Here is a 23,047-nt window from a genome sequence, read left to right as displayed (position 1 = left end):
AGTAGTATAAAAATACAACTGCGTGAAACACACAGTATTATAAAACTTTAACTGCGTGAAACACCCAGTAGTATGAAACTTCAACTGCGTGAAATACACAGCAGTATGAAAATTCGGCTGCGTGAAACACAAACTTCACGCATGCGTGGAGTGTATGGAGTGTACGGGAGTGATTCACGCAATGGTGCGAATAGTCGCGGCCAAATAAATTCTGTTAAATTCATGTCTCGATTCGTCCCAAATACTTATTTTACAAGTTACCAACCCTTATTCATGACAAATAAATCCCCCTACTAGCCTCCCTTACCATCAATCCGCGAATTAAACTCCCATTCCGTAAACTCATGAATTCAACGTCAACAATTAGGGCATTTACCCCAACTTATTAGGACAACTGAGTCATTTGTTGACATTAAACCGCCCCGTTTATTACAGCTAACGAAACACTAACAATACGTGAATTATTATCAGTGCATTCTCATTCCCCTTTCGTTGCTGATCTCACTTTCATCTTCACTCGGGCATTCTATTCGTTGAGTTGTTTCCGTCATCTGGGCAATTCGTCTGTTTATTTATCGCGCATACGTCATGTTGCAGCCACACTGGCTGTTCCACTCAATTTCTTCGATAGATACGACTCCAGGGATGAGTCTCTCGGGAATTTAATTCTTTTTCTCGTTCGAGAAGATGATCGCAGGGATCAAGATAATTTCGAGACGCAGATGATGGAGGCTTTGTCTCCATTGTTCGGACGGACAAAAATAACACGGGAATGTGGCTAGCATCAGCTGATTCATTCTCGTCCATTTGTTTTATTTCTTTCGATAATTCGAGGCGTTTCGGTTGGAAAATGTTCAGGATTTCTCTCTTGGATTAGAGTAGAGAATAGTTGGGCTCTCTGCAATGACGATGGATGATTCATTATCATTCTTATCAATAGCGACTGGCGAATATCAGCCGATTTATTGTTCTCGGTAGTTCGCCTTATTTTATCGGACGATTTATTATCATTCGGTTTGAAATAATTCAGGATGAATCGATGATAAATTGTCTTAATGACTTCAAGCCATTTTTTGTTTATTCTGTGCAATGATAGAATTAATTTTATTGAGACGATCGTGAAAGTGAATGGGTTTTATGCAGGTTTATGCATTTTTAATTTGCTTTTTTATGGAAGATTCATTGGATGGCATGCGGAGATGCAGCGAATTGGGATTGGAGATGGGGAGGCAAAAGAAGAGCAAAGAAATTATGAACTGGGCGCGTAAGAAGAGGCGCATGATACGGAGGGAGGATCTGCTGGCGTATCTGGCTGGAAAACCACCACCACCGAGGCCACACACTCACAGGTGAGGATTTATCCTACCATTTAATTTTTTTCATCAGTAATTTTCCTGCGCTGAGAGAAATTCTTTAGAAAAATTGGACTGCTGGTATTGGAAAGAATCGTCATTTACTAGCTATGAAAAATGTTAATGCTGTTGAGGATCTCCAAGTATCTTTTACACTTGTTACAGGCCACACTATAGATTTAACCATTTTTAATCATCAAATTTGTCAATTAAATTGCGTGAGAAAAAATTGAAAAAAAAATTAGCATCATTCAAATTACATTTTGCACAGATTTTTTTTTTTTAAAGATTGGTTAAATTTCTAGGGATTTCTGATGAAATTTCCGGGAATTTCTGTAAAAATTTCGCATACAAATGGAAAAAATTCACGTGCTACTCAATAAAATTTGCAGTGCCAGCACTGAAATTTTTTCTTGGCTTTTTCTAGGGAATTTCTGTCCGTGTGGGGATTTATTATTGGAGATGAAATGAATGAGATGAATTTATGTTTCAATATCGTTTTTTTTCGTGCAGGAGCTCACCGAAACCACGAATGATGGTCTGCGGCTCGCCACCCTCGCAAAGTCCAGCACCAAGCATGGTGGTTTCTCCAACACCACCACCAGCTGATCAAGATTCAGAGTTGCATACTTTCAGAGAAGCTATTGCCTTATCCGGTATTAATTTATTTCATGATCTAATTAATTAGGGATAGTTTTCTGTGAATATTTCGGGAATTGATAGATGCAAATTAATTTTTGATTTATGAACAAATTTTACTCAAATTATTCTGTGAATATTTGAAAAACTGAAGGGTTTAGGGTGAACATTTCAAACGTATTTTTTGAAGCTCCTGACATCTTTGTGGAAGACGTTTAAAGAAATTGTCCTAATATTCTTCTCTTTGCAGATTTCTGTATAAAAATTTGGAATTTAATTTTGCATTTATAAAAAAATTTATAAGAAGTATTCCACAAATACTTGAAAAACTACTTTTCCGAGGCCAAATATCATAACAACTCTTACAAATATCCTAAGAAGAAAAAGATTCTCTTAAAATTTTCCAAGGACTTCCTTTTCTTTCTTCCAATTATTCATGAATACATTTTAAAAATTATGCAAATTATTTTCCAAATGTCTCAAAATCTCTTCTAAAAATATTTATATAAATATCTTAAACTACCTTCTAAATCACCCAAATTATCTCGAAATTCCCTAAAAACTACTGATTAAAACCCGCCTCTTGATAATTCCTCAACCTTTTTTACTAAAGTATTCACAAGTGAAAATAATCTGCAGACCTGTTTTCAATTTTTTATCAACTTGAATAATCTACCAATCATTCTTAAAAGCAACAGAAAACCATTGCGACGCGAGACTGATGTTCTCACTCCTCCGATTGGGATTAACAAATTAATTATCCCAAAATATCCGCAGGTTCACAAATGTCTCGACGTACAGGAAGACAGTCTGAGCTATCAGCATTCATAAGTAGTGAATTTGCACGACACCATAAAAGACCAGCCTCGCACGACGTCGACATGGGCTCCCCCACGCACAAGCGTTCGCGTTTCATGTAACGAATCGTGTCATTGTTTTCACAAAGTAGAAGAAAAATCGAGAAAAAAAAGTACTAAGAAGCCCTGGGGTCTGTCTCCTCGTGTCCCTGCGAATCACTGGATACAATCCAGGAATTTGCAATCAAAACTGATTATACATCACGAGGAGAATGTCACTAGCAACTTCTGCCTGATTCTTTTAGCGAGTAACTAATTAAAATGTTATAAATCTGTAATAAAACAACAAAAAAATACCATAAAATCGTATCGAGAAGAAACTCAGTTGCCATTTAATTTCGTAAGGGATATCGAGAGGGCAATGTATGACGTCATTTGAATCAGAATTTTTCATTGAACAGTGACACATCAAACGCTATTAAACGCATACATATATAAACACTGGATGTATGTAAAATTAATCTCATAATGATATTATACATATCTACAGGCACATACTAGGGGCTGTTGAACGTCTGAGACCCAACAATTCAGTTTTTAAAATTGTATAAATAAACTAAATCAACACGCGTCTCAGACATATTCCACGTCCTCTATATGTTTATGTACATGTGTAAGTACGAAATTGAAAAGAATCTCGTGAATTTTATGATTAAATAATTCACGATTGAGTGTAATAATTCAAAATTGAATTGTTATTGAACGTTGAGTGCTGTGAGTTTCTAAAGTCGTGGACTGTTGGAATGAGTTTTCTCATATGTTAAAGATCAATTATATGTGTTTAAGAACTAAGAATTAGGGAATAAATGTTGAAAATACTCCTGTGTCCTCAATTTTTGGACAACATTAAAAAAAATGAATGACTTGTTTATTTAATTCAACCTCTAAATAGCCAATTTTGTTGTTGTTTTTGAATAAAAAAATTCACTATTCATGCAAAATAGTTAGTGAACGCATTCTGTAAAAAAAATCCACCTGATTATTTAAACAAAAACAAAATTGGTTGCTTGGAGATCAAAATTGAGAAGAGTAATTCGTAATTGTCATTCCGTACTGGAGGCGAACGAACGATAAAAAATTTTGTTGCACTCATTCTTTGTTTTTATACATATGTAATTAATGTGTGAAGGCTCGCTCCAATAGCCTGTGATTTTTAAAACCCATGACGGTCTCCCCTTAAAAAGAATCTCGTGGATTTTATGGTGAATAATTCACGATTGATGATTGTAATAATTCAAGATTGAATTATTATTGTACATTAAAATCGCAAAACGCACTGTGCCTCGTTTCGCTTATTGTTTGGGTCTCAAGATCGATAAGAAATAAGATAAACTGTGAATTAGTTAATTGAAAATGCCAGGCTGACTGATTACGCGGATCGTATTTTGCCTGGATCCTTGTTTTTTTTGTGTAATTTTTATTATTTTTTCTTATTGGGGTTTGAAAGTAAATTGAAATTTAATGGAAACGCAGGCGATACTTGGAATTTAGGATTCCTTCGTTAATATTTTCAGATGTCTTCAAGTGTCCCCTGCATTTGAGTTGTTTCATCGACAGAGACCCAGAGTAAATATCCCCCCAAAAATGGAAAGAAATGTGAGAAAAATCATTGAAAAATTGAAAAAAAAAAACACTTTTCTGGGAAGCAGTGAGTGTTGTTATTCGATTGTAAATATAGTGCTTATTAATCAAATAATTTTCGAAAGAAAAATAAACTGAGATACGTGAAAATTAACAATGACAATTCATTGCGAAGTTAATTAACGATTCAAGTAACTAATTAGGTTATTATGGTATACTATTAATTGATAGTTGGTAAATAATTAATGATAATTCATTGACTACTATTCGATAGCTTTAATCGTAATATATTTATAATGAAAAGGGAGAAACAAGTTTTCGGAAGTTTAATGTGGAAATTTGCGAGAGCATTCATTTCTCGGTTCTGATTCTAACAATCACTCATTATATTTTGTTTTGTTTTTTAAATTACAATGAAGTGGATGGAACGCTGCTGGAAAAAAACTGAAATTTCGTGGACAGGTGGCTAATAATTTTTGGGGAGGAAATTCAATTTGGTTTATGGGGAGGAAGTTATGAAATTTCAGATTTTACTGGAAATACGATGAATGGGTGAACTGAAATTTACAGTTTCCATTGATTTTCTCGTAAAATGTGCAATTTTAAATTACGAAAGTCTTTGAAATTTGAGCGGAACTCTAATGTGATAAAAATTTCCAAGTGTACGTGAAGTTTCAGTCAAAAATTTCCAACAGTGAATTATTCGATGGATTATGAATAGATTATTTATGATATTTGTTTTTATTGGAACAATTCATGTCAGCTGCGCGAGAGAAAGGAGAAGGTATTCAAATAAATCTTTTTCAATCGTCCATATCTTGAGACCCTTAGAGTGCAACTCAGCGATTTTTTCAATTTTAGAGGCATGTTTTCAGGCTTGAAAATGAGACCTGATCCATCCAAATTGTATCGTCTGGTCAGAAGATATTGGCGATTTAAAAAGTTCCTTCAACTTTTCCCAGAGGGATTGATGTCCTTTATATTTTATTTTCAAAAATGAAAATTCATTCGATTACTCGAAACCACACAGTGGATTCATCAAAGATGAAAATCGTTTAATCACCTCAGAAATTTTTATTCTTCAATGTTAATACACTGCGGAGAAAATTCATTTGAATACAAAAAATTGAATTGTTGAATTAGTTGTTTTAAATCTCCCTGCAATTACATGAGTAATCATCGGCAAATGGAGTAATTAGGAAAAATTTTCCATTGAGGAATGAGAAGAAAGGATAGATGCTGTGTATTTTTTAAGACTTTGTTGGCGATTTTTTTTATTAGATAAAATACTGCGAGTGTTTTTTTTTAGATTCAAATTGAATTTGTCTCTTTGTCCTCGAGCTTACACGTGCAGTGAAGCATGTGGGACTCGTTTTCCTACGGGTATACAACCAAATTCGTCTCTACATTCACAAAAAAGGGAGTGTAATCTCTCGATTGCGTTTGGATATTGAAAATATTCGAACGAATTGGAGGAATTTTTCGTCTACCTTAAACTATTATGTGTGAAAATTTTTTACAGATGTGGGAAAATTTCGTGGAGTTATCTTTTGAAGGGTTTAGGTATTTTCTACAGGAAATTTTTTCAATGTAAAATTTTTCGTACGGAAATTATCTCAATTCTTTGGGAATCGTCCTAGAAGGTCTTTTAAAATTTTCCATACGAGGTAACTCTTGATTATTCTCGGCAATCCAATTATTTACGCACGAAAAGTTACGTAGAAAAACCTAGCCAATTCGATGGAAAACGTTTTTTAATGGAAAAATTTTTAATAGAAAAAAATCAAAAGAATTTTATCTTTTTATGTAAAACATTTTCTCTAGGAATTCCTTGACATGAATTTTCCAATTTTTTTCATTCTTATTTTAACTTTTTTTTCATTAAAATGTGTTGTATAGAAAAATAGGCTTCTATTGATTTTTTAAATAGATTTTTTTTTGCTGAACGCTGAAAACGAATAGAAAGTTCAATAGAACTCCAATAGAATTCTCTCGGTTTTTCCATGAAATTTTTCTCACGTGTTTTATTTTTCAAGCCAAATGTTGGATTGATATGAAAACAAATGGATGAAGCCACGATGGTGCTGATTATTTTTGTTCTTCTCCATCGCCTAGAAGAAAGTATATATATTTTTTCGCTACAATAAACGAAGAAAGAAGAATACTAATGAAAAATACAATGAAAAGAAGAATTGAAGTGACAGATGAGATCGAAACGATGAAGAGTGTCTACATCGGATTGTCCTGAAGGATTGTGTGAGATAATTTGTAAAATCACTTTGTAAAATTTCTGTAAGAACATAAAGAACGAAAAAAAAGATGAAACAATGAATTTTATTTGCACGTAATGTTTAATCTGTTCCTCTCAATGTACATGTTCTGGGGTATTTGCACCTTTTGATTATTCACAATCTGCTGTCCTTCATGATGTTCTCAGAAGCACCGAGGGCCGTCTTTCTGTTGGCAATAGCATTTGTGAGCTTTCGTTTTGGGCCTAGGGGCAGTTTCAGAGCTGCTATATCAGCGTCTGTGAGGAGCATCAGGGCTTCCAGGTCGATTTGCTCTGCCTCCAGGCTGGATTGAATGGATGTTAGGTTGTTAGCTACTAGGAATCTTTGAAGGGGGCTCCATTCTTCGTCGGTTTCATCAGTCTCCTCTCCAGCTAGGGGACAATTTTTTTTTACTTTATTGGTCAACGAATTTCAAACCATTCCAGTCATTTCCAAGCACTTCAACAGTATTTTTTTCGTGGGAAAAGATTATCAGTCATCATTATTTAAACACTTTGATGACTGAATTTGATTGTTCATTTATAATTGTTCAAGAACATTCTAACAATTAGAAAAAAAATGTGTTTTATTCAAATAATCGCTCTTTTATTCATCAGGAGAAAATGTTTGAAAATAAATACGGTTCAAAAAAAAAAATAGAAAATTCTGACATTATTATTCAATGACTTTCAAATCATTTCATTCATTTCCAAACAGTTCCACAATATTTTTTTAGTTAAAAAAGATTATTAGTCAATTATTATTGAAATATTTTGACACATTTGATGTCTGAATTTGATTGTTCATTTCAATTGTTAAAGAATATTTCTAGAATTAGAACGAATTCAGACGAAATTATCATCAATTCGTAAACAATTTATTTATATTCAGAATGTTCCCAAAATGCAATTCCGTGATGAAGAAAAAAAAATTTTGGAAAATGTTTTATTTACGCGAAAAAACTGATTGACAAAAAAAAAATTTTTAAAACGTCATTTCAATGATGCAGAATACGTATAATTTTTTCGAATTCTTCTACGTAATTTAATAGAAGAAGTGATGACAAAAAATATATAAATTCACCTGATAATCTATCATCATCCCACATGCTTTGTCTCCTCGCGAGGCTCCCAGCGCTCCCAATACTTATTTCCTCGTTATGATGCCCATTGACACTCCCTCGTCGTCCATTAATCAACGCATCATTGCCATTGGAGTACCCTTTTGTATGTAATTTTGTCTTCACATCTACCTGGGAAATCGGTAGAGTGTCTAATGTTGCTGTAATCTGAAAATAGTCATCCGTTCATTTACTCATTCACCGCTTTACTCGTTTATTTATTACTATCAGCGAAGCTACTCTATAAATTAGAATTAAGGATGATTAATTATTGAGGTATTCCCTTATTTATTAATTTTAAAGATCGTAAAAACGTACATGAAATGAAAAAATTGAAGTGCTCGGGATTTGCCTCGAGTGGATATCGAATTGAGGAATGTCACGCATGAACAAATTCAGTAGAAAAACTTAGCGAGTTTTTTGCGCTGATTCTATGAGATATTCGATAGAAAAAAGTCAATAGATTTCGATTTTTCTAAATGAATATTCTCGGAATTTTTCCTATAAGAACACTTGGGCATGAAGTTTCTAAGTTTTTCTCATTCGGATTCTGCAATGCAAAACAAACAAAATATAGCGGAAAAAACTTGGAAAATCCATGCCTAATAGTTTTAATAGAATCGAAATCTCAAGAGAAAAACTCAAACAGAAAAATCGAAATCTTGACTTTTTCCTATCAAATATCTAATATAATTTGCCCAAAAAAATAGAATTTTAACGAGAATTCTCTACAATTTTACTAGAATCCCCACAGAATTTCTTGAGAATTCCAATAGAATTTTCTAGCGAATTCGCTAAAGTTTTCTATTGAATTTTAATACGTGATGTAAATAATGGTTGATAAAACCTAATTCGCATTATTTATTAATAGAATAAAATTATTTACATAATTTATCACTACTCTTTTATTATTTTTCATTATTCTTTGAATTGGAGATTGTAATGATGATTGTTAGACGCTCATCTACATTTATAATATTATCGAAGGGTGAATTACGATAATTACCGATCTCCTAAATGCCACAGAGCCGAATCCAGGTCTGTTGAATATACTAGCAGGCTCCTGAAGGAGCACTGCCTCCTCAACAACGTTCTTTAGAGACCCCCTCTCGTCCTCCTCCTCTTCTTCGTCGTAATCCCTGTCGCCGAGAAGGTCTGGAGTGCTCTGAGCTTTACTGAGAGTCCCCCAAACATCCGATATTCGACCCCTCTTGCCCATCTGTTGAGCCTGGGTCTCGTAAGTCCCTACGTACATCACTTCTGAGTCCCTCCGAAGCCCTGTCAGACTTCTCACCGATCTCTTTCCGTCGTTCTCAATCTAAAAATGCATTTCATTCATGATTTATTAAATTTCATGAGATCAGGATGACGAGTAAATTAAAAATCAAGAGGTAACGCACGAAAAAATTTAGTAGAAAATAAATATTGAAGAATTCTGCAGCTTTACTTTATTTTTTAAAATAAAATGTCTCATGGAAATTTTTTTGTAGAAAAAATCAGCAGAATTCTCTTCCATCCAGACAATTTCTTCGAAGAATTCCTCGGAATGAATTTTCTAAGTGTTTTTTTCTTCTTTTTTAGATTTTCATTTACAAAATCAAACGACAAAACTTGAAAAATTTGAGCCGAGGAATTTTTATAGAGAACATTTGAGTAGAATGGGTTGTATGGGAAAATCGAATTCCAAAAAAACAGGTTTTACAGATTATTACATTGTTCAGTAATTACATTTATAAACACTCATATGAGAAAATTGCCTTTAATTCTTACTTAAATTATCTAATTTGTTATGTTTGATTTTTGTAATGAAAAAAAAAACAAATGAAAAACCCAGGTTTCTGATGGAAATCATATTCCATTGAATTTTTCTATAGAATATTTTCTATAGAATTGACCAAAAACTAATAGAAAGTTCAATGGAAATCCAATAAAATGTTAATTATAAGTCATTCCACACCAGATGATTATTGATCATTAATTCTTCCGCAGAATAAAATATTTGCAAATCTAAATATGATTGAATGAATACTTCCCGAACGAATAATTTACCTCCACAACTCTGAAATCATCAACAGCCTTCCTAGCTTGAACTTTTCTCCCGACAGCACTACTGCCTCGTCTCCTGGTGGCTGTATTCGTGGAGATTGTGCCCACGATGTCACTGAAAGTTTGTGAGGGCTTCACTCTCCCCTTGAATGTTAAGATACTAGGCCTGTGGGGGAGAATGTTATTTTCGTTGATGGTCTCGATGTCCATCTTCGCCCTGTCCTTCAGCAGTTTCTTCTGCTCCTTCTCCGCCCTAATATCCGCCATCTTCTGTCTCTTCACGTACTCCTTTAGTCTAAAAAGCATTTTAGGAAAGGGTTGTTGAATGCTGCATCCCGAGAAATAACGCAGTTGAATCAAGCGAAAATTATAACGTTATTTGTTTTTTATGTTTTATTTTTTATGTAACGAAAAAAATTTTAAAAAGAGTGGAAATAACCTGAAAAATCATATCAAAGAATTCTTACAGAAAGTGTTTTAATAGAAAAGCTGTATAGAAAGAATACAATTTCCCCGTAGAAATTCGTATTGAAATTTTTAATTAAAAAACAATGCAATAAAGCTGCGGAATTCTTCAATAGAATCAACCAAAATGAAGCATTTCTGTGGATCAGGCTGACCAAAATGAAGCATTTCTGTGGGTCAAAAATCCAAATANTGGCGCCTCCGAGTGTTTCATTGGCCCCAGAATCGTCAGTAGATACAGATTCAACGTTCACCCGGCTAAAAAATTAGATTTTGGCGAATGTCGACTTTCCCCCTGGCAAAACGGAAAATCTGACCCTTTGAAAATCTGAAAAAAAAACTTTTTCATTTTTCACATTTTCCACATACTTTTGAGAGTTCTGAATAGCCCGTCGCTTAAATAGTTGGAATCAACGTTCACCCGGCTAAAAAATTCGATTTTGGCGAAAGTCGACTTTCCCCCTGGAAAAATCCAAGATCTGACACTTTGGCCCTCATGACCCTTTAACCGACTTTCCCCCTGAAGAAATTCAAGATCTGACACTTTGGCCCCCGGTGAAAACTTTTTTTTTTCAGTTTTCACTTTTTCCATATACTTTTGAGAGTTCTAGATAGCCCGTCGCTTAAATAGTTGGACTCAACGTTCACCCGGCTAAAAAATTCGATTTTGGCGAAAGTCGACTTTCCCCCTGGAAAAATCCAAGATCTGACACTTTGGCCCTCGTGACCCTTGTGACCCTTCGACCGACTTTCCCCCTGAAAAAATCCAAGATCTGACCCCTTTGGGTCCGGGTGAAAAATTTTTTTTTTCAGTTTTCACTTTTTCCACATACTTTTGAGAGTTCTGAATAGCCCGTCGCTTAAATAGTTGGAATCAACGTTCACCCGGCTAAAAAAATCGATTTTGGCGGAATTCGACTTTCCCCCTGGCAAAACGGAAAATCTGACCCGTTGAAAATCTGAAAAAAAAACCTTTTTCAGTTTTCACTTTTTCCACATACTTTTGAGAGTTCTGAATAGCCCGTCGCTTAAATAGTTGGAATCAACGTTCACCCGGCTAAAAAATTCGATTTTGGTGAAAGTCGACTTTCCCCCTGGAAAAATCCAAGATCTGACACTTTGGCCCTCGTGACCCTTGTGACCCTTCGACCGACTTTCCCCCTGAAAAAATCCAAGATCTGACCCCTTTGGGTCCGGGTGAAAAATTTTTTTTTTCAGTTTTCACTTTTTCCACATACTTTTGAGAGTTCTGAATAGCCCGTCGCTTAAATAGTTGGAATCAACGTTCACCCGGCTAAAAAATTCGATTTTGGTGAAAGTCGACTTTCCCCCTGGAAAAATCCAAGATCTGACACTTTGGCCCTCATGACCCTTTAACCGACTTTCCCCCTGAAGAAATTCAAGATCTGACACTTTGGCCCCCGGTGAAAACTTTTTTTTTTTTCAGTTTTCACTTTTTCCACATACTTTTGAGAGTTCTGAATAGCCCGTCGCTTAAATAGTTGGAATCAACGCTCACCCGGCTAAAAAATTCGATTTCGGCGAAAGTCGGCTTTCCCCTGGCAAAACGGAAAATTTGACCCTTTGAAAATCTGAAAAAACAAAAATTTTCAGTTTTCACTTTTTCCACATACTTTTGAGAGTTCTGAATAGCCCGTCGCTTAAATAGTTGGAATCAACGCTCACCCGGCTAAAAAATTCGATTTCGGCGAAAGTCGGCTTTCCCCTGGCAAAACGGAAAATTTGACCCTTTGAAAATCTGAAAAAACAAAAATTTTCAGTTTTCACTTTTTCCACATACTTTTGAGAGTTCTGAATAGCCCGTCTCTCAAACCATTGGAGTCAGTGTTCACCCGGCTAAAAAATTCGATTTTGGCAAAAGTCGACTTTCCTCTTGGAAAAATCCAAGATCTGATACTTTGGGATGAAATGATAAGACAATGTTGGAATTATTACCGTTTCTCAGCATCTTTCTCTGCTTTCTCCCTCATCAGTTTACTCTTCTTCCTGTTTGTCGCCTCCTGTTCGGCTTGAGCAATGTCCAGAAATTGGAGAATACTCTCCCGTCCATTTATCGCAGCTAATTCTCGCGCAGAATGCCTATCGATGTCCAATGCCCATATGTTACACCCAAATTTAACTAAGAATTTAACGCAAAACTCGTGACCTCGCGCCGCCGATAGATGCAGAGCGGTGTTTCCGAAGTAATCTGTTTTGTCTGGATCTCCTCTGAGGAAATTAGTATGCAATTAATCAAATCAGTTAATTAAAGAAATTAAATCGATATTTTATTTTCAACAAAAAAAATCATTTCGGCTACAATTTGCCTTTTATTTTCATTTTTATAAATCCGATAAGAACCCGTGTGTCAGAAAAAATTTGTTCATTTTATTTCGTCAAAGCTACTGCAAGTAGTTTTTCCTAATCATTAGAAATATTGGTTTCATATATTCCCTAATCAGTCTCATAAATTACAGAATTTTTCCTGAACACAAAAAAATTTATTCTCCTAAAAATAGATGAATATTTATTTTTTTTTAAATCTTTTAAAAATTCTTCTATAAGATACATTTCTTTGGGATTCCTTCCATCCAATTAAAAAATGAGTGTTTTTAACTAAAGTTTCTATAAATGAATTCTTCACAGTAGAAACAAGTATTCTTCTTTCCTTCTGCATTTGACTAGAACAAGAAACATGAATTCTCAAATTCCCCAATTATTCAGGTAAAAAAAAGAAAATTCTAAAGAATAAAGCAATTCTATTCCGATCCAAATACGCAGACCTCGCGAAAATCGCAATTTTTCCTGTTTCGCAGGGAAAACAGGCCGCCTTTTCCCGCGCATGAAAAAAAATTGGTGATGTGCAGATTATGGCAATGTCTATTCACACGCTTCACGGTAATTTTGACCGCAGATATGTGGGAGATTGTGAACCCTCAACTTTTACTTCTCAAATTAAATCTAGACAATAAACTAGACACATCGAATCAATTGATAAGTCATATGCGGATAGTTGACTAAATAGCTTTCTCAAAATATTAATTCGTTGAATACGAATATCAGTCTAGATTAACGCAAATAAAAAATGAAATAAATAGTTGACAAATAGTTGACTAAACGCAAATAAAAGATGAAATACATAATTTTTTACATTTTATGTGAACGTTTTTTCAACAATATTCATATTTATCTAATGGGGTCCGAGTGCAGGAGTGGGTGCCGAAATATAGTGCAAATGATTTTTCTGTACTGCTTCTCACGATTTCTCGTCTGGGAATTGGTATTACATACTTCCCAAACTCGAAAACTTGAAAATCACTACAGAAAAATATTGTTCCTGGGCTGTTGCGATGGGGTTTTTTTACTCGTGTGGTTGGCCACTTCGAGCCGTAGGCTCGGCTCGGCGTAGCCGTAGGCTCGGAGTGGCCAACCACACGAGTAAAAAACCCCATCGCGACAGGCTCGGAAATAGTATATTTCGTAACGAGTGCAAAAAACATTTTTTCATCACGCTGTGACGAAAAGTGAACTTTTCGGCACGCGCCGCGTGCCTAAAAGTCCTATTTCCCCCACGTTGTGATGAAAAATATTGTTCGTAACTCGTGAAAAAATGTTTTTTAGCTCGTGAGCCTTCGGCTCGTGATATAAACCTCCCACTCGCCAAAAAACACTTTTTTGCACTCGTTATGAAAAATAAACGTTACGAAATATTGTTCGTAACTCGTGAATTACCCATTCATTCAATTATTTTGTAATTGAATGAATGGGTAATTCACGAGTTACGAACAATATTTTTCATTACAATGTGCCGGAACGCTCCGCGTGCCTAAAAGTCCACTTTTCGTCACAGCGTGATGAAATAGTATATTTCGTAACGAGTGCAAAAAAGTGTTTTTTGGCGAGTGAGAGGTTTCGAGCGGAAATTCTAAGAGAAGGAAAATTCTAAGAGAATTAGAATTTAGAGAGAAAAAATTTCCGCTTCACCCAGCCGGGAATCGAACCCGGGTCTCCCAGATACGCGCCGGGCACTCTTACCGACTAAGCTACCGGGAACCACAGAAATTCACTCTCAAATTCATCTCATACACCGCCTAACCTCCTTTAGGCATTAAAGAATTCTAAGAGAATTAGAATTTAGAGAGAAAAAATTTCCGCTTCAAAAAACCTCGAAAACCACGAGCCACGAGCTCACAATGTGCCGGAAATTGGACTTTTAGGCAGGCGGAGCGTGCCGAAAAGTTCACTTTTCGTCACAGCGTGATGAAAAATACTATTAAGGGTGATTTCCCAACCGGGGGAGACTCCTAGACCCCACCGGTGAGTGAGAATCTACCGTGAATCCACGGTAAAATTTACCGTGGAGCGTGCGAATAGACACTGCCGCAGATTATAGAAAGCGTTGGATAACACCCGTTCGTTCTGGCTTCCGATTCATAACACGCATTTAAACCGAGTGAGCATCACAGCGGGGGCTGAGGAGTAAAGGGAGAGGAGCACTCCTCAGAGGTGTACTCCAACACCATCACTTCCCATTCCGGTACGTTCCGTTTCGTTACGTGCGCTCCGGTTTTTGTTTCGTGCACGCTCGATTGTCTTTAAAAACTTTTGCGCCCCCTCCCCACACCCGCCACCGCGGCATTTCCCGTCGATTGCGAAGGGGTGGGGGGCGCTAATTTCCTATATGCTTGGACGTGGAGTTGATGTAGTGAATGGGGGAAAACACATGTGCGTTCGGTTTATTCGATTTTTTTTCGCCTCTTTGCGGGGGCTGGTGCCCACATCCGGTCTGCGGGGGCCACCTGTCGTTTCGTACGATCGATATTGGTACCTGTCTCAATGCCTCGGGGGTTCGGAAATTGTCAGTTAGTCCGGATGTCTAGCAGTATAATTTTTTTTAATGTAAAGTAGGGAAAAAGTTTGGGTGACCAGTCATCTATAATTTTGTATTGTGAATTTTTTAGTTGCAATCGTAGAAATCAATTGAAATTTCATGCAGAATTTTGTTCTAATTTTCTGGAGAGCGACACTGAATTTGATTTATAGAAAGGAAAATTTGGGGAATTGGATTTTTTTGGGATTTTAATGAAATTCAGAATTTTTGAGCAGCAGAAAGACGAGGACTTTACATTTTACATTTTACATTAATTGGCAATTACATGTGAATATTTAGTACCGAATTACGCTGATTTTTCAATTAGTTCAAAATTTAAGAAAATCTTTTCTTGAATTTTTCTGATTTCGATCAATTTTCATGGAGTAATCGAATTAAAATTCAGTTTTAATTGTTTTTTTCTTCATATTGTGAATTGTTAATTGCGGAGTTTTGAAATTTCGAAAATTGCAGGCAAAAATTATTATATCGATGAATTGTCAGAGATGAGTAGGAAAAATCGCGTACATGATCTGCATCATTCAATTTACATTTTGCAACTAGTCAGAGCAACTAGTCTTTCCGCAAAGCTTGTGGAACCATTATTATTCTGTAATGGAATGAATGGGTAATGGAACGCCTCAATTCTCAATAATGACTATTTTATAATAAATTCTCTTCGAATAGGAGACTTTCTCAAGCTTGTCCCGATTTAAAAAATGTTTTCCTCCAGTTCTAGATGTGAAATAGAGTTTAAAATATGAAAATTTTAATAATAAATTAGTATTAACGTCGATTTTACGCCAAAACTTAATCTTTCCGGAAGTCTGAACGATTTGAATTGTTTATCCACAAGAAACTAATATTAAGAAACAAACTACTTTTTGGAAAATGTAATTCGAATGACGCCTATTACTGATAAATCGCAGTTACCGATGTCAATTTTTTTCCATGCAATTGAATACACTGAGAGAACAAAATACCTCTGCCAAAAATCGACATATTCCACGTGAGAATATTCGATGGAGTGGAACAGATTTACTCGAGGGAAATTAACCAACTTGATAGAAGGAAATTTAATATCTTTCACAAAAATTAAATTTTTGTCGTGATCATCAGAAATATCCCTAGAAGAATTCGAACTGTTGGCAGGAAGAAATATAATCTATTGTACGACAATCATTTGATCTGAGAGAACTTCATAGGTTTATACCACAGAAAGAATACATTGACGAGGAAAGAATATTTTTATCCCAAAAAAAATTGTCCCCTCGGAATTATTTAGTTATGGCAATAACACAGTTATTGGCAAGAAAATTGTAGTTTCCTCCTGAAATTATCATTCGTTCCATGGAAATGATAAGTGTTTATTGGACAAAGCTATACACTACTCAATGACATTCACTTGATAAAACCGGAGCCTCATATAATTCGCTGTAGAACGAATGTATTTACTCAAAGACAAATGAATGTTTCACGAGAACAATTACTACTATGAAAATTATCACGTTTTGGCGGAAACTTTCTTTTTGTTCACAAGTAAATTGATTCAACACGGCAAAAGATCTCTTCCGTGGAAAATATAGTTCTTCGGCAGATCTAATTTTTTTCTCCGGGTGATGACAAATCAGATGATTAAAAATGGGAGAATCCAGGAAAATTTCCGATTATGAAATCATCAAATAGAAAAAATATTCTCTAGAAAAATCCCCTTTGTGCATGAATGCGTGCCAACCGCCATGTCAATTAACTTCAGAAGAAATTGCCATTGTTATTTCCTGAGGCAATTGTGTCATTGTCACTGACCACTCAGATTAGATGTTTTGGTCGGGAGTTCGACGACGCGTGACACCAACGAAATCCGCATTCATTCCATGGAGGCAAAGTCGATGGGGAAATAATCGGGACTGATAATGTAACCATCGTAGTCAGCTGAGAGGAATTGGACGGGTAAACAAAAGTCAGAGTATTTGGTCGTGAGGAATAGGAAGTTGCGGACATAATTGATGAATGAATGCTTCAACTGAGAGGGATAATACTAGAGTTTACCTTGAAAATATTGTCAATGGCGAAGATGAATGTTTTGCTTCAAAATATTCAGTATTTACTTAAACAAAGCGAGTGATGAAATGATTATTCCAGAATTACTCGCGATATTCGCAATATTTCTCATCTTTCAATTAGACATTGCAGAAATTCAGAAAATTGAGAGTCAAGTCAGGAATGTCCTGAAAACGTCTACAAATTACATTCCGAGCGAAAAGATTTCATACGAAAACTTGGCAAATTCGGTAGAAAATTCTATTGAATTTCTATTCTATTCTATTGAAAAATTCCACAGCTTATCTGCGCGTTATCCTATTTACTAGAAATGTTAAAAAAAAATTTTCCTATTATAAAAATTAATAGAACTCGATTTTTCTATACAACTTATTCTATTGAAACAATTTCTTTAGGAATTACTCTACTCGATTTTTCCAATTTTTTCTGTTTGATTTTTCAAATGAAAAGAAAAGAAAGATTGAGTGGAAATGCACTTAAAAAATGGCTGCGTTATTCTTCAATAGAATTAACCAAAAATCCAATAGAATTTTCCATCAAATTTGCAAGGTTTTCCTACAAAATCATTTCGTGCGTGTAAAAAGGAAGAAGTAATCACTAAACAATTCCGTCACAACCGTAAAATCATGAAAACTGAATGAAAAAATTTGCATGAATGAATTTACCCAATGCCACAAGGTATTGATCACCGAAACACAAATGACAGAAACACATTTCCCCTCACAATTTTGTTAAAGCGAATCGTTTCGTCAGTGCAAAAAAAAAACTCACGATGACTGAATGAACGAGGGAAATTCATACTGCGGTTAAAACTGCAGTGTCAGCTGGTCCGTAGAACAATTTATCCAGTTTATACACCAGACATACATGCTTTTGCGTTGGCATTCGCTGAATGAGTGAAAACCGCGGGCATGATATTTTTCGATGACAACAAAAGAACGCCCCGGAACCTCATCGGGGACAGCGTCATCACGGATGAGGGAGTTGGATGGTGGAACCGTACAGCTAGTGCAACTTTTGACTTTTTCTTTCTACTTTAGTTGGCTTTTCCTCATTAAAGTGACAATTCCGCAGGCCTTCCTGATATTCATCACGAGATGTTCAGGTTTCTTCATTAAATCGTTAAGACAATCTTGGGGTGTTTGCTTTATAAGAAATATGAGTTGAAGAATACTTATTTTCCATTATTTCCAACAGCAATTGAGTTTATCACTTATTGACACCATCGGTGATCAGTTCCCAGACGATTTATTGGATTAAAAATAAGATTGATAAGTATCGTCAAGGTTGGAATACATTCGTAACCGATTGTCTCTGGGTTTTCAGGTCAATTATGTTTCCATTGTTACGTAATTTCTATTTATTATTTATATTCTCGTTAATTTCGAAAACAACGAAGTGCAACTGCAGTACTATTTTTATTTCAAAGAATGCAGCAGTTTTTACGTGTCAATACCTCATTTCGATTATTTTTTCATGTTTATTATTTGCAGTTTGATAGAATTTATGATATGAAAAGTAGAAATAGTCGTCATGAAAAAAATTGTGTAGATTCACAATTTAAAATGTCAGAAAATGAGGATTTCATTCGTAATATTTTTATTCACTAGACTAGGGGGCTTCGCCCCCTGCTCCCTTCGCTCGCTAAAGCCGGGTGGGACTCGCCCCCTCACTCGCTTCGCTCGCTCCCCCCCCCCCCNACTCAACCATCCATTTCTCCATTTATTTTCGAAGAATGAGGTACACTCTTGTTATTATGTTTTAAGGATTTGACTTCCATACAATCTTTTACCCCTATATGACCCCACATAAACCGATAGAGATATGAACATATCAGAGGGATAGAGTTAATAATTTATTCTCAATGACATCATCAGGGTCAGAATCAGGGGCGTTTCCTAAATTCGCTAATTTCCTTATTCTTTTCTCTCAATGAAATAAAAAAATAATAAGGTTTAAAAATTCAGGAGGCGCCCCTGATTCTGATCCTCATCGATCACCCTCTACGAGCACTCGATCACTCTATCTCTCCAATATGTTCATATCTTTACAGGTTCATACAGCGTCATATAGGGATCAAGTCCTTAAAAAATAATAATAAGAGTATATCTCATACTATTCTACGTAAATCAACGAATGGTTAAGTTTTACAACAGAAGGCTTTGGTGGGAAATAATCATCATCTCAATGTTTTAAACGAGGTAAGTCATTCTATCAATTTTTTATATAACACGAACACCTAAACATACCCAAGAAGATTGGGGGGGGGGGGCGAGCGAAGCGAGCGAAGGAGGGCGCAGCCCCCTGGGGGTTTGTGAGNCGAAGCGAGCAGGGGGCGTAGCCTATTATATCGAGAAATATTTTGACTCATTAGAAATGATTTTCCATTTACTGATAAACGAATCTTGATATTCACCCCCTAAACAGAACACAGCGAGAATAATGCAACCGTTGTCTCCCGGACGTTTCAGGTCAAAATATTCGACTCGGGAGTGCACGATCGGAATGTTTCGTCGTGCATTGTCCTACACCTTTCCCCAGAGATGCCCTAACACTCGCCTTTAAACAATACTATAAAAATACAAACCCCCTGGCGACAAGCAGTCTCAGTGCATCCACATGGCCTTCAAAGGCTGCCCACAGTGTTGGGGTCATTCCACCGTCATCTCGAGTATTGGCATCCTTTTTAGTCGTCTCTTTCAGTATCTCCAGAGCCCCGTCCCTAGCAGCTCTGCAAATAATTTCCATTTGGTTACCTGCATTCCTCTCACAATTTCAATATTTCTACATTTTTATGAATGAACGAGTTTTCATCCTCACAATTTCTACTCATTATCCTTCTACTTTTTGCAGTTGTGTCGAATAAAATGGAGCATTTCACTGATTTTTTCTGCTCTAATTCGATCTCTTCAGACATTTCTGTCGTAAAAAAAACATTCCTGTCAACCTGCCGAATGCGGTAAAATGATAATCATCTTAATTGGACATGAAAATGACGAGCGAATGACCGCCGACACGTTATTCTCGTCCTTTCGGGTCTGCACAGTTCTCTCTCACCTAAACATGGAGTAATTGCTCATTTTCTCTTTTCGAAATTAAACAAATAAGGCGACTTGCGCCGGTGGTTCACTCTCTTCAGTGAATATGACCGAGAAATCGAATGCCGATACTTTCTGCGTTCTCGATCGATCGGCTGATTAGCCCGTGATAAGCTATCAGAAAGACCCAGATACCCCGGTTTTTTATGAAATCTCCATTTCCCGGACTGGCGAGGGCTTTTTCGCGCGATAAACAACGATATCGCGGTGACGCAAAGATTGCTATCGTCTTTCGAATGAAGCAATTTGATTCACTTCGTAAATTTGTTAACAGTAAATCGCGATTAATTCATCAAGTCCGTGCTCTTATTCTCGCCGTAATCCACTGAGCATTTGGTATTATTCATGAAGGGCGATTGCGGGGGCGTGCTGACACAAATTAAGCCTCAACTTACTTGTGAAATCTCTCCGACGACATCCTATCTGCACTCTCCAGTGACCAATAATTACTCGGAAGAATGAAACATGGAAATTGGCTCAAGAGAACATTAATAACAATTAAACTCAACAAAACTTGCTCGGAACTGTCGGTTCGAGTGATGAGTAGACTTGAAGTGTAGTTTTTAATCGCGGAATTTTACCGGTTCGCGAAATCAGTTGTCCAGTGGAATGAGATTGTTAGGAAAGTAAGGGAGGTGTGGTATAGCGACCGGTGTAGCACTAAAACGCAACTGAACCGTCGATGCCGCAAGCGTTCTTCGCCTCTGTGCTCACCTTGGCTATCTTTCTCCCCCTCTACCGCGGCAGAGAATGGTTTTGCCTTTTTTTCAGCCAATTTCCCCTCTGTTTGCACCTGTTGTTGGACTGGTTGAGCGTTCTTGGAATGAGTCTGTTTTATCCACTGAATGAGGGAATTGTTGTCACTGTTTGTCGAAAAGTTTTATCGATTAATTGATTTTTTTGTAATTTCTAATTGATTCCTTCATGATTACTTCCTCAATCCTGAAAATCACTCGGGAGAAGCGAGAACTTTTACTTTTATTTCATGAAATGCAGTCGAATATTTGTTTAATTTCAATTTTTATTTGAGTAAATTTCTTTTTTGTTATTTTATTTTGTAAGAGTTGCTAATGATTTTGCTGTCCGGTTGAGGCAATAAAAAATTATGAAGAAAGATTGCTTGATGTTATTCATTAATACGTGGGTTTTGTTAATTATTCGTTTATTGATGTCACTACAATGAATGGGGAGAATTGTTGTCTTTATTATTCAAAAAGTTTCATCGGTTAATTGATTTTTTTCAATTTTTGATTGATTTCTTCGGGAGAAGCGAGAACTTTTAATTTTATTTCATAAAATGCAGTCGAATATTTGTTTGATTTTACTTTTAATTTGATTAAATTTCTTTTTTGTTATTTTCTGTTATAAAGAGTTACTGATGATTTTGCTGTCGGGTTGAGGCAGTAAAAAAATGATGAAAAAAGATTGTTTGATGTTATTCATAAATTCGTGGGTCATGTCATTACAATGAATGGGGGAATTGTCGTCATTATTATTCGAAGTTTTATCGATGAATTGATTAATTTTCTTTTCATTTCTGGGGAAAAATGATAGCGTCAGTTTATCATTGTGATGAGGACGACAATAGGGTTGCGGGTGATTAAAAAGATTGTTTGAATAATGATAATTGCTTCCTCAACCTTCACAAGTACTTGGAAGAATTCTGAACTCTTGAGTTTATTTTATCGAATGCAGTCTAATATTAATTCAATTTTTTCACTCGTTTACATTTACTTTTTGTTGTTTTATTTACCAACAGTTGTTAATGATCTCGATGACGCGTTAAGTTAATAACAAAATAATGAATAATGATGGTTTGATGTTAATAATTAATTCTCCGTCTTATTTTTTCTTATAATTTGTTAAAATTTTCCTTTTTGTTATTTTCTTTTAAAACAATTCCTGATGACATCGATGTCGAGTTGAGGTAATCAAACAATGATGAAGAATGATCGTTTGATATTATTCATTAACTCCTGGTTTTTGTTAATCATTTGTTTATTGATATGTCACAACAATGAACATGCAAAGGATATTCTGATTACAATTCGGGTATTTCACAACAAACTATCGTTTTACATATCTTCAGTGATAATTGAGTATACCAATTATTGACATCATCGATGATACATTCCCAGACGATTTACTGGATTAAAAATAGGATTAACAAGGGTCGTCAAGGTTGGAATACATTCGTAACCGATTGTTTCTGGTTTTCAGGTCGATTACTATAACGAACAAACGTATACATCACAGCTCGATTATGTTTTCTCTGTTACTTAGTATCTATTTATCATTTATATTCTCCCTTATCTCTAAAACAACGAAGTACAACATGTAGTACTATTTTTCATTCAAAGAGTACAACAATTCTTGCGTATTTATACCACATTTCGGTTATCTTTTTTCACTGTTATCAGTTGAAATTTGTTGTCCATGGAGAGTACAAACTGGATAGATTTACATTTATGATATGAAAAGTCGGATCAGTTATGATTAAAAAAAGTGTAGATTCCAACAATAGCTTTTACTTAAAAAATGTGGATCGACTCCACAATTTTCGATGATTGTACAGCACGGCTCAATATTCAATATTTCAACAGTTGTCGCATCACCACAGGGTACAAAAATATATTTACACGGCTAAAACCAGAGTACGATAGAAATGTTTTGTTACACTAGAGTTGT

General features: G+C 35.6%; 2 protein-coding genes across 3 annotated transcripts in view; one reads left to right on the top strand and one right to left on the bottom strand.

Moving 5' to 3' along the window:
• LOC107038000 (UPF0472 protein C16orf72 homolog) overlaps positions 1–5,568 on the top strand; it is a 9,218-nt gene extending 3,650 nt beyond the window's left edge. Inside the window, exons 3-5 of the mRNA XM_015256860.1 lie at positions 1,178–1,349; positions 1,866–2,008; positions 2,769–5,568. Coding sequence (XP_015112346.1) covers positions 1,178–1,349; positions 1,866–2,008; positions 2,769–2,911 — 458 coding nt within the window. The 3' untranslated portion in view covers positions 2,912–5,568. The remainder of the gene's footprint in view (positions 1–1,177; positions 1,350–1,865; positions 2,009–2,768) is intronic.
• Positions 5,569–6,748: 1,180 nt separating this feature from the next.
• On the bottom strand, positions 6,749–21,030 carry LOC107037999 (Usher syndrome type-1G protein homolog). 2 transcript variants are annotated; one of them, XM_015256857.1, is made up of 7 exons: positions 20,755–21,030; positions 19,849–19,992; positions 12,287–12,559; positions 9,869–10,160; positions 8,826–9,137; positions 7,783–7,987; positions 6,749–7,091 (listed from the first exon to the last, which is right to left on the bottom strand). In XM_015256857.1, the coding sequence occupies exons 1-7, from the start codon at positions 20,775–20,777 to the stop codon at positions 6,835–6,837; spliced, it is 1,506 nt and encodes a 501-aa protein (XP_015112343.1). In that variant the 5' UTR covers positions 20,778–21,030; the 3' UTR covers positions 6,749–6,834. The 2 variants fall into 2 exon arrangements, with proteins under 2 accessions (XP_015112343.1, XP_015112344.1); XM_015256858.1 differs by lacking the exon at positions 20,755–21,030 and adding an exon at positions 20,082–20,379.
• Positions 21,031–23,047: the final 2,017 nt, after the last annotated feature.

The sequence above is a fragment of the Diachasma alloeum genome, unplaced genomic scaffold (assembly GCF_001412515.2).
Source record: "Diachasma alloeum isolate Michigan unplaced genomic scaffold, Dall2.0 Dall_scaffold_00276, whole genome shotgun sequence".
Classification (NCBI taxonomy): Eukaryota; Metazoa; Arthropoda; class Insecta; order Hymenoptera; family Braconidae; genus Diachasma; species Diachasma alloeum.
This window is presented reverse-complemented; position numbering and strand designations above follow the sequence as displayed.

Excerpts from the sequence above, each read along its gene's own strand:
- LOC107037999 (XM_015256857.1), bottom strand. The coding sequence starts at position 20,777 with ATGTCGTCGGAGAGATTTCACAA. Across the intron at positions 9,138-9,868 it reads ATGATTTCAGAGTTGTGGAG|ATTGAGAACGACGGAAAGAG; the intron begins GTAAATTATTCG and ends ATGCATTTTTAG. Across the intron at positions 7,092-7,782 it reads GGATGATGATAGATTATCAG|CTGGAGAGGAGACTGATGAA; the intron begins GTGAATTTATAT and ends ATTGTCCCCTAG.